This window comes from Bactrocera tryoni, chromosome 5 (assembly GCF_016617805.1).
Source record: "Bactrocera tryoni isolate S06 chromosome 5, CSIRO_BtryS06_freeze2, whole genome shotgun sequence".
Taxonomy (NCBI): domain Eukaryota; kingdom Metazoa; phylum Arthropoda; class Insecta; order Diptera; family Tephritidae; genus Bactrocera; species Bactrocera tryoni.
This window is the reverse complement of record NC_052503.1, coordinates 4,483,186-4,496,576: the sequence shown is the minus strand read 5'-3', so window position 1 is coordinate 4,496,576 and position 13,391 is coordinate 4,483,186. Positions and strand designations below refer to the sequence as shown.

Here is a 13,391-nt window from a genome sequence, read left to right as displayed (position 1 = left end):
CAAAAAGTCGCATAATTCTCACATAATTGTTGTGCGCATTCAAATAGCGTAAGAAGCTACAAGTTGCCATAGGTAAATGCCGGTTTGTTGTTAAGTGTATTTTTCTGTATTTATATTTCATTTTGCTATTGTTTCCGTCAAGTCATTGGCTGTGATTCGGTTTTTTGATAGAAATTCCGGCTTCTGAGCAATTTCAGATCGCTACCGCTGATAGGTGGGAAGTACAGTAGTTGCCGTGAATTTGTTGAGGACTTTTCGAATTTTGATTTTCGATGACATTTGAGGTCAAACCAGAAAGGTACAAAGTACACATATGCCTATACAATGTTTCTTTTTGTTGTAATAATCACTAGTTTAGGGTTTGAGATTGTTTTTTTATTGGAGAAAATCAAACAATTGTGATATCTTTGCAGTCTAAAAATATTATATCCCTCTGCCACTAAAACGAAGCATACTTCCAGCGGCTCAATAAGAAAAATTTCTTCAAACCCATTTTTTTCGTTCAGTGTTCTAAAGTATGTTCGAAATTTATTTAGCTGCATGCTTTGATATACAACAAACAACAAAAACTCCACGAATAGCTGCAGCTGCCTTCTGCTTATTCACGCACACACTCACACGTGACCAAATGAACCCATTTATTTTGTGTGTGTAAATAATAATTTCCTCAATTAGCAGCCCACAAACAGACTACTTATCCCGAAAATAGGTACACGCATATATCCCAACGGTATATACCATATATGTATATTTCTATATAGGTATGTATACAAAGTTATATATTTATATGTGTGTGTATGCAGCAATGCATTTTCGTGCCGTTGGCAGCTCACCTGCCTGCCCAACGCATCGCGGCACTACGCCTACGTACGCACGTGCTAAAATGCAGACGCAGCTGTATTTTGCTTGTTGCATATGCCAGCAGCAAGAAGTTTAGTGAATGGAAAGCAGAAATATGCGGTAGAAGAAGAAGCAAACTCTCTCAGCTTGAATAGATAATTTTCTGGAAAATTCAGGCTGCTTACACATTAGTGGGTATTGATGACTAATCTGCGGCACAGCATGAACTTCCTGTTAGTATGTGTTTACAGAAATTACATATGTGTGTATGTATGCATGTACATATGTGCATACAGTATACATTCAATAATACATACCATATAGAACTGTATAATTAAACTGCTTTATAAGTAAATTTTTGGGTTAAGAAATAACTTTCATACATATTAGAACTAATTAAACTAGTTAGCGAACTAAAACTGACACATAGTCTATCATCAAACTAGTTACTAAACTAGTTGCTAATCAGCTATTTGTTGAAAATCTTAAAAATGCACATTTATGCCAATTTAAAAAAAAATTAACAACTGGTTATTTACGGACCAGTTCCCAACTAGTTACTACAAAGTGAGTTTTTGAAAAAATTAGCAACAACTATTTTCATAGAAGTATTTATGTGAAGAACAAGTAAATAAAGTGGTAAGAATAAAATACTATGAGTTTCTCACTTATTATTTATTTCAAAATCAGCTGTGTAAATTAAAGTGTGTTAGTACAAATATTTCTCAAGGTCATTAGATGAGATTTCATACAAGTATATCGCTTTAAATCGGCAAATATGTACAAATATATGGTACATATAAAACCCACAAAGCTGAGACTAAAAAGTTGTTTTGAGATTAATTGGTAAAAAAGTATAAATATTTAAGCCGTTTAGACCATGAAAGTTTAAGCGCTTCAAAACAAGAAAAAACATAAAAATAAGTGGCAACAATTGTACTATAACAGCACAACGACCGCAATGCCAATGCTGCGCTTCCAGCTCTACAAACAACGAGATGTTTCGACTAGCTAGAGAAATACATACAAACACACGCAAACATCTATATCTAACTACTTCTGGCTGGAAGCGAATAGCGAGCAAGACGAAAATGAGTGTGGGCAGTGAGCAGCAGATGCGCCAACAAGCGAATAATAATAGAAAATTTCAAAAACAAAAACAACACGAGCATTGTCTTTACAAAGACCTAGATAACGGCAAACTTCCAAAAAATAACAAAAAAAAGGTAAAAAGAAGTTGAGAAAAAACTGAAATAGCTGACTGTTGAAATTTTGTACAATTTCAAGCAGAATACAGCGACACACAGCAGATACATTAGATAGATACATATGTGTATGTGTGTATGTATGAGTGTATGTGGTTACCCACTACCTTCTATATTTTCATTGTTATGCACCTTATTTATTTTGGGTCTTGGGAAAAATATTTTATTTGGCCAAAGTGTCCAAAACACAAACGGTTGATGGGTACATATATGTATGTATGTATGTATGTATGTATGTATATATAAAAATATGTATGTACAAAGGTATGCACATAAATATGTACTTAAGCCAAGAAAGGCAATGGATTTGATGGAATTGCAAAAAGGCAAAAAACACAAACTGCCAGCGCAGCGTCACCCAGAAGCCGCAGAGAGAAAGGAGAGACGCCGAAAAGCGGCAAGATGTTGAAAAAATTACAAAATTATACAAAATACATGAATGATCGTTACCGCAACTGCATAGATACATTTCTAAATACACACTTATCTACTGTGTGTGTATGTGTACAGGAATGCATGCGCCTGTATCCAGCCTCTTCAATCGAACAAGAAGCTATGAATAACGAAATGCACGAAAATATATTTGGAAGCCCTAAAAAAGAATGCAAGCAGCACACATACATATGTACAAACACATATTACATGCATCTTAAAGAAACTGCCAGAGAAGGCATAAAGACGCTGCACAAACACACACACGTGTATGTGCTGACATGCCTTTGTGTGCATGCCCACATGCAGCCGTCAACTCTTCCAGCAAGGGAGGCGCGCATTCGAAAGAAAATGGTCTAATGGCTGCGCGAGTAGCGATGCCCAAGCGACTAGTCAGCAGTGACTGGTGAGCCACAGCAGCATTACAAACATACATACACGTGCATAGATGTACATTTGTGTGCACAAACATAGCAGTTGATCGACATGGGAGCACAGCAGTGATGCCTAAACATGGAAAATGCACACACAAGAAAATCTAAGAAAATACCAGCGTATTTGTGTGTGTGTGTTGGTGCTGGTGATGTGAATGATCTGCCAATCGGTCGTTTCGTTTGCGCGCTTGCCGCTTCAGCTGCCACACACAGATGCAGAGGCATGAGAAAATCCAAAAGAAAGTGCCAGCCAAATGAATAGCGCTGCCAGTATGCCCAACTAGCGAAGTTACAATAGAAATGTAATACAACAACCACAACACAGAGAGAAGAGGGGGAAAACAAAGGAAGCAGCAAAACAAGTATCATAACAATTCTTTCAACTCTCAACTCACTCGAAGTGAATGAGGAAAAATGCAGAAATTCTTGCTGACTTGCCACACCATGCGAGCATGTCGGACGCGCAGGGAAATGAGGGTAGTGGAAATTTTCTTCAACTCGGTTTTAGTCTAAGTTTTTTGTGTTTGGATGGTTGCGCAGTGAAAATAGCGAAAATCGAACTCTTTTGATGCAAATGCAAAAGTTATGGAATACTAGCTCATTGTACACACACACAGATGTATATGAATATTTGTTTGTGCTTGTAAATAGTTTTGAATTAATGCCGTTAGGGGTTCTCAGTTTTTGAAGTATATAAAAAGATGTACGTTTTTACAATAGATACGTACATATGTATGTATGTAAATAGAAAATGTTGTTTAGGCTGTTGCAAGAAAAATTTGCATACAAACTCTTGATTTTGATATTTACATTTGCATGGCAGCTATATGCTATAGACAACCGATCGGAACAATTTCTTCAGATATTGCACCGTTGCCTTAGATAATAAGCTATGACAAATTTCGTGCAGATATCCTGCGAAATGTAAAAGTTTTCCATACAAGGATTTGGTTTTCATCGATCAGTTTGTATGGCAGCTATATGATATAGTGATGCGACCTGAGCAATATGATCGGAGATTGTAACGTTGTTTAAGGCAATGACCTATGCCGAAGTTCGTAAAGATATGTCAAATGATCGATAAATTTGTATAGCATCCGACAAAAGAAACGGGAGTGTACAAAATTTCAGATCGATATCTCAAAAACTGTGGACCATATATACTACATTAACTTGATTTATGTTCCGAAATCGACAAAAAGTAACGTCAGGTTGGCAAGCTTTGGAAAACTATTTAATCCAAACTCGCAATTATGAATGAAATCGTGCATTCGTGCACCATTGAACACCTCGGCGCCCGTAAAACAGTGCTGCGTAACAGGAAATATGTTTCGATCGTTTTAAAAACAAAAGCCTTTTATCTAAGTTAGCAACAAATTGTTATTGTTTTGTATACCTACATTCATATATAATTGTTGTTATTGCCCTGAATACCCTTGCTGGTGAATTAAATTTCTGTTTTCAACTCTTTTTCGTTTTTCATACATTTTGCAACGCACCAGCGCTGTTAGATACTCACTCACATTTAACTGTAAACAATTTTACGGTTATGTGTGTACGTATGCTTATACACAGGTACATGTGAAGGTAAAATTTGACCTAAAAAGTTATCACAGTGCGCTGTTTTGCACACAGTACAACAACAAACAGAAACTAGTAAAAAGACAACAAGAAATAATATTCAGTAGATAAGCGTGGTCGGCAGTTAATTTTCGATTTTTTTAGACACTTTTTGCTTTTATCAATTCAATTGAAATACGCAGCAGCGTAACAGGTACATAGATAGATATGTGTGTGTGTGTGTTGAGGATAATAATAAAAAGAAATACACATGTGCATTAAAAGTTTGCAAAACAACATGCGTTTACAACAACAAAAAGTACAGTTGTAAACAAAAATATTTGTTAATTATTTATAAACGCTAGTGGGTGGCGTGCCACGATTTTGAGGTAAAAAAAAAAACAAAAAAGTTTTACAACTCTTTGTAGAAATATTTGTAAAATCGTGGAGTAAAAGGTATTTTATGCAAATTTGGGTTTTAGTTTGAATTTTTTAGGATTTTAAGTTTTGACAGACTAAGCTAAAAGTACTAAACCTTTAGTATTTTTGAAATTCATATTTAATTTTTTTTATTGTTATTGGTTGCCTTTCTAAAAAATTCAATACTTATTGAATAAATATTTCCCAAAAATTTGGCGTTTTTATAGAATTTTTTCCATGTGCATTAATAATTTTTGCTCTCGGTTTAGTAAAAATTAAAGCTTTGAAACTTTGAAACTTTTCAATTTGTTTTAAAGCAGAAAAACGCGAAAGCAATTGACTTGTTTTTATTGTACGAAAATATTTTATGACATGGGCCAAGTAAATAGCATAAGCAAAACATTTTTAAATAGATTTGACGCTTGGTTCACACCTTCCAGTTCCCCCTTCGTTCCGCACCCACTACTCACCGCGTAAATAAACTTTTAATTTTCCGCAAACCAGTTGCATAGAAAAGCTTTGAAATTTTTTTGCTGCGCGAACGCCTTTCGAGCAACTCCGCGCCACCTTTTGCCCTTTTGACTTTCTCTCCTTTCGCCGCTAGTTCCGCATCGCACATATCCACAATGCGAGTGCAAGTACAAGAACAAGACTCGGTTATTGTCGTTTCATATTCAATGTAGGTCACCGAATTTGTATGCATATTGTGGTTTAGAATTCTTCTCTCTTTCTTTTTTTTCTTGTGTTTTTGGTACTGCGAATTTTTTGTTTTCGAAATTTGGAGCAAAAGCGAAAATATTTGAAACCGCGACGTTGTGTCTTTGCAGCAGCTAAGCGAGTTTGTTTTGGTTATTTGGAGTACTTTATGTCGTCATGTCACAGAGGAAAGTTGTTTGGAAAGACAAATTTTTTCTAAATAAAAAATTAGTTCGAAATGTCTACAAAAGAAATTTGAGGGAACAGTCAAACGAATGTATGTCTGTGTGTTGTGTACTTGAGTTTCAAGCGACTAAATATATCAGTAGTTTCTTTATAGGAATATGAACGCTCGTAGTCAGCTGTTTATGTTTTCATTTTATTGGTTCTGATAACTGTTATTGCATACAATTTTGCCCGCTTGCTCTTTCAACGTTCATAGCTCTCCTTATTATAATTTATTCCTGCTACCTCTCTTTATTTTCTTCGCTCAAACCATTTTTCAATTGTCCGTGTATTTCATTGGACGCAAACCTTTTCATCATTCGTCGCAACTGTTCTCTGTTTTATTTTTTAACTTCTTTTCCTGTTTCCTTCGAATCACATTTTCTGCTGCCGATCTGTTTTTCACTAGTCGTACGTGAAGACGGACCCTTCTTGTTTTTTCTTAGCAAGGCGTCTTTTTCAATGCTTTCCTTCATCTGTTTTGCACGCATTTCATTATTCAGTAATGTGCTCTCCTCAACTGCCTTTTCCAGGACACAGTCACAATCGGTTTGCTTTTTGTTTTCAAGCATCTTGTTTTCTTTGTGATTTTTATACTTTTCTTTGCTTTTGGTTAGCTTATTTAGTGGATCCCTGCAATATAGACTTGGTCTCTCCTTCTTTGTAACGTTGTTTCCCAAATTAATGCTTTCTGAAGTCACACTTTCTCTCCGGTTTCGCGAACCCAAACTTATGCCCGCATCTTCCTGTCTTAAAGCTAGATCTTTTCTAGATTCTGTGTGATCTTGTGATGATTTGGGGCTTACCAGATCGAACGGTTGATTGTCGTTTGTTAACAAATTCTCTGTTGCCGCTTCTACAATCGTTCCATTCTTACCAGTTGGATCACTTAATGGATCTTGTTTTTCAGCCAAACTCCTTTGTTTTTCAGATATGTTCTCTAGTGATCGCTCGCTTTCTTCCGATACACTATTTATTGACTTTTGTTTTTGTGTTGCTCTGTTACGTGTTGTTGTTTTCAAATTTTCCCAGCGAGCATGTTCCGGTAAAGTTTGTGTTTCCGTAGATCGTAGCGACTTTGTTCGCGTGGTCGACGGTTCGGTCATTGGCTGATATTTAGATTGTTTTTCATATATGCTTGTCGGATACTTAAATGGCTTCAAAAGTCGATTGTCTAAATCACTTCCTTGTCTATATTCATTTAACTCTGTGGCTCTCGCTACATCTCGTGCACTCTTTATTGCTTCATAGTCAGTGCTTTCTTGATGATGTTCTTGCCTTTTGTGTGCTAAATTTTGTAATTGTTCATTGTTGGTACTTTCAATACTAGTACTCAGCTCCGGACTTCGGCACCTTTGATGACCTTCAATTGACTTCAAACTTTGAGATGTAGAAGGTCTCTTTCTATAAGATCTTCCACTTCCCTTTTCTTCACATTGGTAATTTTTTTCATCCAGATCGGGTATATATTCATATAGGCGAAAACTTTGCATTTTCTGTTCAAATAGTTCTGTTTCTTCCATCAATTTTCTGTCCTTATATTTTTTTTTGGCTTGCTCGAATATCTTTGATAAAGAATCTTGTGGTTCATTACTGTCGCTTTGTAACACCTTACTTAATTGCTGTTGACTATTTTCAATTAACACTTGTTTCTCTAGTTCATCGTGTCTTTTTAAGGGTAAAGGATGGTCATCTGAGTTTTCTATTACTGGTACATTTGACCGATGACGAAGTTTTGGTATCGAGGTATAGTTTCTGAATCGTTCATAACCTTTCAAATCTTCGAATAAATTACTCTCAATACTTGTGCTATGACCGTTAACTCGATCTATCACATTTTCAGCGACTTCTGGCGAGCGTTCTTGAACCATATCAATGCTGCAGTCTTGCTGAATTGGTTCAAATAAATCGCTTTTTATTATGGGAATATAAGAGCATTCATTCAAAGTTTCGTCATTGACGAGCTCCTGAATGCTATCAGAAGTTCTGGTAATGCCATATTTCTGCAGAGATTCTGATTTTTGAGAAGAACTTTCGCAAGGGCAGTCAGAATATTTGGTGGTTATTTGAGTGTCTTTAACCGGCCCCTGTGCTTCGAATAATTGTTTTGCCGCAGTTTCTTGTGAAGAATTCGGTACACTAATTTTGATACTTGATTCAAACAGTTCACATTTTCTCTGTAATATATATGAAGTGGAATTCATGCTTCCTATACTGTGCTCTGGTTTCGGCGAATGAGTGTCACTCTCTTGATTTGATATAATTATTATTGATCTTGTACTCAGAGATTGTTCTAATGTCGACTGACGTATAGATTTTTTAGTACTATGCTTTCGTTCGAAATCCGAGGTTTTAGTTATGATGTTTTCGGGAAGTTCTAGCCCCGGGGGATAATTAGTGCATTTCTCATGGTCCTCTTTATTTCCTTCAATTTTCATTTTGTTAGGTTTTGGTTTCGGCTTTATCGGGGGTGGAGTTTTCGTTTTTGAAATGTATTCTTTAATGTCTGTCTGTGATGCTTTTTCACTATCTTTCGAATGTTCAATTTCTTGAACCGAACCGTGTTCTGAATGCTTTTCTTCTATACCACTTGGACTTGTGCTTGTTGAATGACTTATTTGGGAAACTCTTAACAATTTGTATTCTGAAGCACTTTCTTTAAATGGTTTAATAGTTTCTATTTTTTTACCACTGTTTGAAGTTGTTGGTGTCGACGTTCTTTTTGTTTGCCTACGTTTTCTCACTGGTATCCGTGAAGGTTTAGTGCCTATTTCTTTTGATTTGGATTCAGGCTTTCTATATTTATACCAGCGTTCTAACTCACTGTCTTCATTATTTCCATTTATTACAGATATCGTTAGCTCTTGAGAGTATTCTGAGGAGCTTGTGGTTTCTTCTGTTGTCGAATTATTGGTTTCATACTGATTAACGACATAAACTCTCTCTGATCTTTTATCTAAATGTGTTTCGTCAGGGTATTGTTCCGGAAGGTTTGCTATTTTTCGCTTTTTACTAGACTCTCTCGTTTGGAGTTTTCTTGTATTACTTGTATCGTCTGTGCCGCTCTCTTTAGTAATTTTCGAAACTGTGCGCTTTAGAGGCCTCCATAATTTGGGTGAATTTCTTTCATTTCTGTTACTCGTAGTCGCCTGTTCTGGCAAATAGCGCTGTTTTCGTTCCGTACGTTCTCTAAATGAATACGCTTTTAAGGTAGATGGTTCTTGTTCTGTTTCTTGCTTCTTTATCTCCTTTTCATACTTCCCATTCGGAAAATGTGTGATATTTGCTGTGATTTTCGATCTCTTAAGCCTGTTGTTCGTTTGAGTTGCCTTTTGATCAAAATTGTGTTTGCTGTTGTTATTTGGGTGATTACAAGGGCGAGGTTCGGATTTTATACGTAGGACTTTACGTTCTTTGACACGCAACAGTTCTAGTTTTGAGTTTTCTACTCTTATTGGGCTTAAACCGCGCGCCTGACAATACTCACATAGAAAGGGGGTGTCGTGGCAAGAATACTTCGCCATTGTGGGCTTTTTTATACTGCCGTAATTTTTGCAGAGAGCAGCGATTTATTCGAGATATTTTGCAAGCAAACAAACTCGACTTCTTGCTCTTGCCACGAACACCACTTCTTTGCTTAAGTTCTTTGGGTTGTCATGAAAAGTTATTGGCCTTTAAGAATTTAGGATTTTGATTTTTAAATTTGAGAAAAAGAAATGAATTTTTTATGAAACCTGTCAGGACTAATAAAACAAATCGTTTTGTCTATTTGATTTAGTAAAATTCTAATAAAATCTTTGCAGGTGTTTTGCAGTTATAGCGAGTATGGGATCTATGTATACGATTGGAGGTGGGAGGGGTACGAGTGTAGTTATTGATATTTGGAAGCATATTTTCTTAAAGACTTCAATGGAAGTTTAGAAGATTTAAAAAAAAATTAAAATATTTTTTTTATGTATAAAAAAATTATATCAAGTATTTTCAGTGTATATATTTTGTAAAATATTATATTTAAAATATTTTGTTAAGATTCATGCAAAGTAAAAATTTTCATTTGGTAAGAAGTGCATGGTCAGATATTTTTTAAATTTTGCTTTTATATAACCTATAAACAAAAATGTATCTTTGAATTTTCATTAAAAATTCCACACACGCCAACTACAACATAATTTTCACAACAACAAAAATCAATAAACAACAAACAACAATAGGCGTAAAAATTTATTTCCTTCACTGCAACAAATTGCACAATTATTTTTTTATAAATAAGTTTTTTTTTAATTCACGATTAAGAAAACAACACAAAAAATTTTTATAAAAAGAAATCGATAATGAAAAAGTTTACTATTTACAAATAAGTAGAAGACTTCGAACGAATTAATAAAACTGGTGAGGACTGAAATATCGATATATTTAAACATGCACAACAACAACTATACGAAAACGCTTAATGTTTCATTGGTAAAAAAATTTTGAAAAACAATCTGGCAGCATCCAAAAATTAGGCAGTAAAAATTATTTTACTAAAAAATTACAACAACAAAAGTTAATTAAATTTAACAAATAATTTAACTGACATTTAGAAAGTTCAAAAGAATATAAGACGGCTATTTAGGTTTGCAAATTCAGTCAATGAATGTGTATTACCTAAATTTCAATTAACAAATCCGTGGTAGGAGCAGTATCAATGCAATTGTGTTTTTGTTGTTGTGCAAATGGCAGTAGCTGCTGTTGTTGTGCTGATTGCCAAAATTTGAATTTATTGTTGTTGTAACGATTTGTTGTTTTAGTTGTTGTTGTTGTTGCTTTTGTTATTATTGTTGGTATTTCATACTAGTTTCTGAAGTGCAAAATATTGTTACGGTACTTTTCGTGCAAATAATGTCACTTCACCAATTACACACACACATGGAAATGGAGAGCGCGAATTTTTTGCTGCCTCAGGGCGGCTTTGCAAGCAATTGCTATTATTTTTGTGTTTGTATTTAAATACTTTTTTCGAATTTCGATTATTTTCGATTTACGAATTAGTACTTATTTCGTATTTCGTACGGCACAGTAATAGATAGTCGTTCATATATTTTTAATTCAATAAAATAATTAACAATTTTGTTGGGCCAAACTTACTTTTTGGAATTGCGTTTCGTTGTTTGTTTCGAAAACATGGGAATTTTGTCAACAATCAGTTGCATCGCTCGAAAAAACACACATTAACACTGGCTTTCTTGCGGCCGCTTACACCAATCAATCAACACACCGAAAATGCCTGCGACAATTTACACTGCCTTCTTTGTTGTCGTTGGATTTTTTGACGATACTGTGTGTTCTGTTGACTTTTCTTGTTTGTTTTGTTCGCAATTTGTTTTCAGCACAAAATTTCTTTTCGCTTACACTTTTAATTATTAGGAATATGTGTTGTTGTAATTACTTAAGTTTTGTTTTGTTTTGCAATAATACTGTTGAAGTGTTGAAAATCCTTTCGAATTACATTTGAGTTGAGGAACTTGGAATTTAGGTTGATTTCGTCGTTATCTTTTCACATTCACACACTTAAATCTTTCTGGACTATTTTGCGAATGCTGTTTGCTATTGTTTTTGTTGTTGCCTTAGCTGCTGTTTACATTTTATGGCTTATCTGCTGCTGTTGCTGCTCGCTCTAGTCAGCTGCACGTGTTCTTTTGTTGCTTGCAACTTATCGCTCACACAGTCACTACTTGAGCATGTGTGTGTGTGTGTGACCGCTCAGCGTTGTGGTGCGTGCTGGCGTTCGTTGAGGAATTTTAGCAGTCAGCAATTGCATTTAAGGCATAAACGCTGCACATTTACTTTGCTCACGCACAACTTCTTGGTCCAACAACGAATTTACGAGTTTTTATTGTTGCTAGCACAATTTTATTTTTTGCGCAGAAATTTTGTTTAATTTTTTGAAAATTTGTTTTCTTTCACAATTTTTGTTTTTGTGTATAAAATATTATATTTTGTCACACTTTTGCGATTTTTTGCGCTCACTCACAATTTTAGTGCCTGTATTTGATTTTTTTTGATTTTGCCACAATTTCAATTATGCGCATTTTTTGTTAAAAAAAATTGTCTTCGCTTTCGCCTAGTTTTTGCTCATATTTAATCACTTAACATTCTTATTAATTTTGTATGGCGTGTGCCTTGTTAGAGATTGCGGCCTATCAGCGTAAATTGTGCGTTGTTGTTGTTGTGTTTTTTTTTTCATATAATTTCTGATTTATATGTTTTCGCAAAAATTATTGCAAAATTTTTGTTTAAATAATTTTTCTACTTCACACTGTTTGCTGTTGTTTTGTGAAATATTTTTGATGCGTTGCCAGCACTTTTTATTGCATTGCTCCAATTTTTCGCAACTGGCTTTCTTGCTATTGTTAGATTTCTTGGCTTTGGTCAAACAAAATTTCACCGCTGCAACACAAACAAACAGTACACCAGTTGTTGTTGCTGCGTTTTTGTTTTGTTGTGCAAATCACTCGAACACGAACCGGTTAGCTGTAAAAATTTAATTTGTTTTTGTAACAATTTTGTTGACTGCTGCAATTTTTTTGTCACTTGCACTTAATTTGGATTAATTTTCCTCCGTTTTGTGCATAAAAAACTTTCACAATTTAGTTTTGTTTATTCTGCTTCAATTGCCTTGCACTGCACACTAGAGTTTATGAATTTTCGAAAATTTTTTAGTGCTTCCAAAATATGTTGTTATCACTCGCTTCACTCGAAATGCTGCTTACAGCTGTTTGCATCGCTGAAATTAATTCCTTAACTAATTTTAAATCGCTTGGCATTTAATTAAATTAACCAATGCTTGAATTGTTGTTGCTGTTAATTTGATTTTATTATTTTTTTATCAGTCAAACGCCGTAATCCAATGTGCTAGCGTTGACAGCGCGTCTTAATGTTTCACTTAATTGTTATTAGTTTGTTCCAAATATTTGCAAATTTTTCAATTAATTAATTTAATTTATTGTTTTGTGAATTTCTATATTTTTTCACTCTTTCACGTCTTTCACAAATTACTTGTTTGCTGTTTGCAAATTATTGCATGGATTTTATGTTTTGTTGTTTATTGCCGCGTCGCGCGTACGTTAAAGAAAACATGACGACATTTGACAGCAGCCAGAAAGGAACTAAACTTCAATTTGCGGCCGAACTAACAGCGACAGCACAAAACTCGAAACTAAAAACTGCTTTTGCTAAATGAAACGCTTGGCCGTAGTACTGCTGGCAGCCCGTTCGTGCGCTACACGTTCGTTTGCTCGTACGTTCGTTCGGTTCGGTTTGTTCGTTGCCTGCCTCAGCGCTACGCCGCCGCAACGGCTAGCTGCCTCCATCAAGGTACGAAAGTGTGTGTGGACGTAGCCTGCTGTGGGGTGCTGTTCGCTCGTTTGCGCGTCTCGGCAGCGCTCGCTACACTTTCATGTATACATACATATATAATATTTCATATGTATGTGTAGATTTATATGTGCTTTACGCTGTGTGAGCGCACTGAATGTAA

At 35.2% G+C, this 13,391-nt stretch overlaps 2 protein-coding genes across 3 annotated transcripts in view; both read right to left on the bottom strand.

The window, feature by feature from the left end:
- LOC120776478 (zinc finger MIZ domain-containing protein 2) overlaps positions 1 to 13,052 on the bottom strand; it is a 61,058-nt gene extending 48,006 nt beyond the window's left edge. The window contains exon 1 of one of the 2 annotated variants that reach the window (XM_040107154.1): positions 10,520 to 13,052. Coding sequence is in view for 1 of the 2 variants with exons in the window: in XM_040107153.1 (XP_039963087.1) it covers positions 11,000 to 11,064 (65 nt within the window). In the remaining variant the exon portion in view is untranslated. The remainder of the gene's footprint in view (positions 1 to 10,519) is intronic. The other variant, XM_040107153.1, reaches the window with a different exon arrangement.
- Positions 5,695 to 9,595, bottom strand: LOC120776480. The gene has a single exon (XM_040107156.1). It carries the CDS (start codon positions 9,394 to 9,396, stop codon positions 6,214 to 6,216), a length of 3,183 nt encoding a protein of 1,060 aa, XP_039963090.1. The 5' UTR covers positions 9,397 to 9,595; the 3' UTR covers positions 5,695 to 6,213.
- Positions 13,053 to 13,391: the final 339 nt, after the last annotated feature.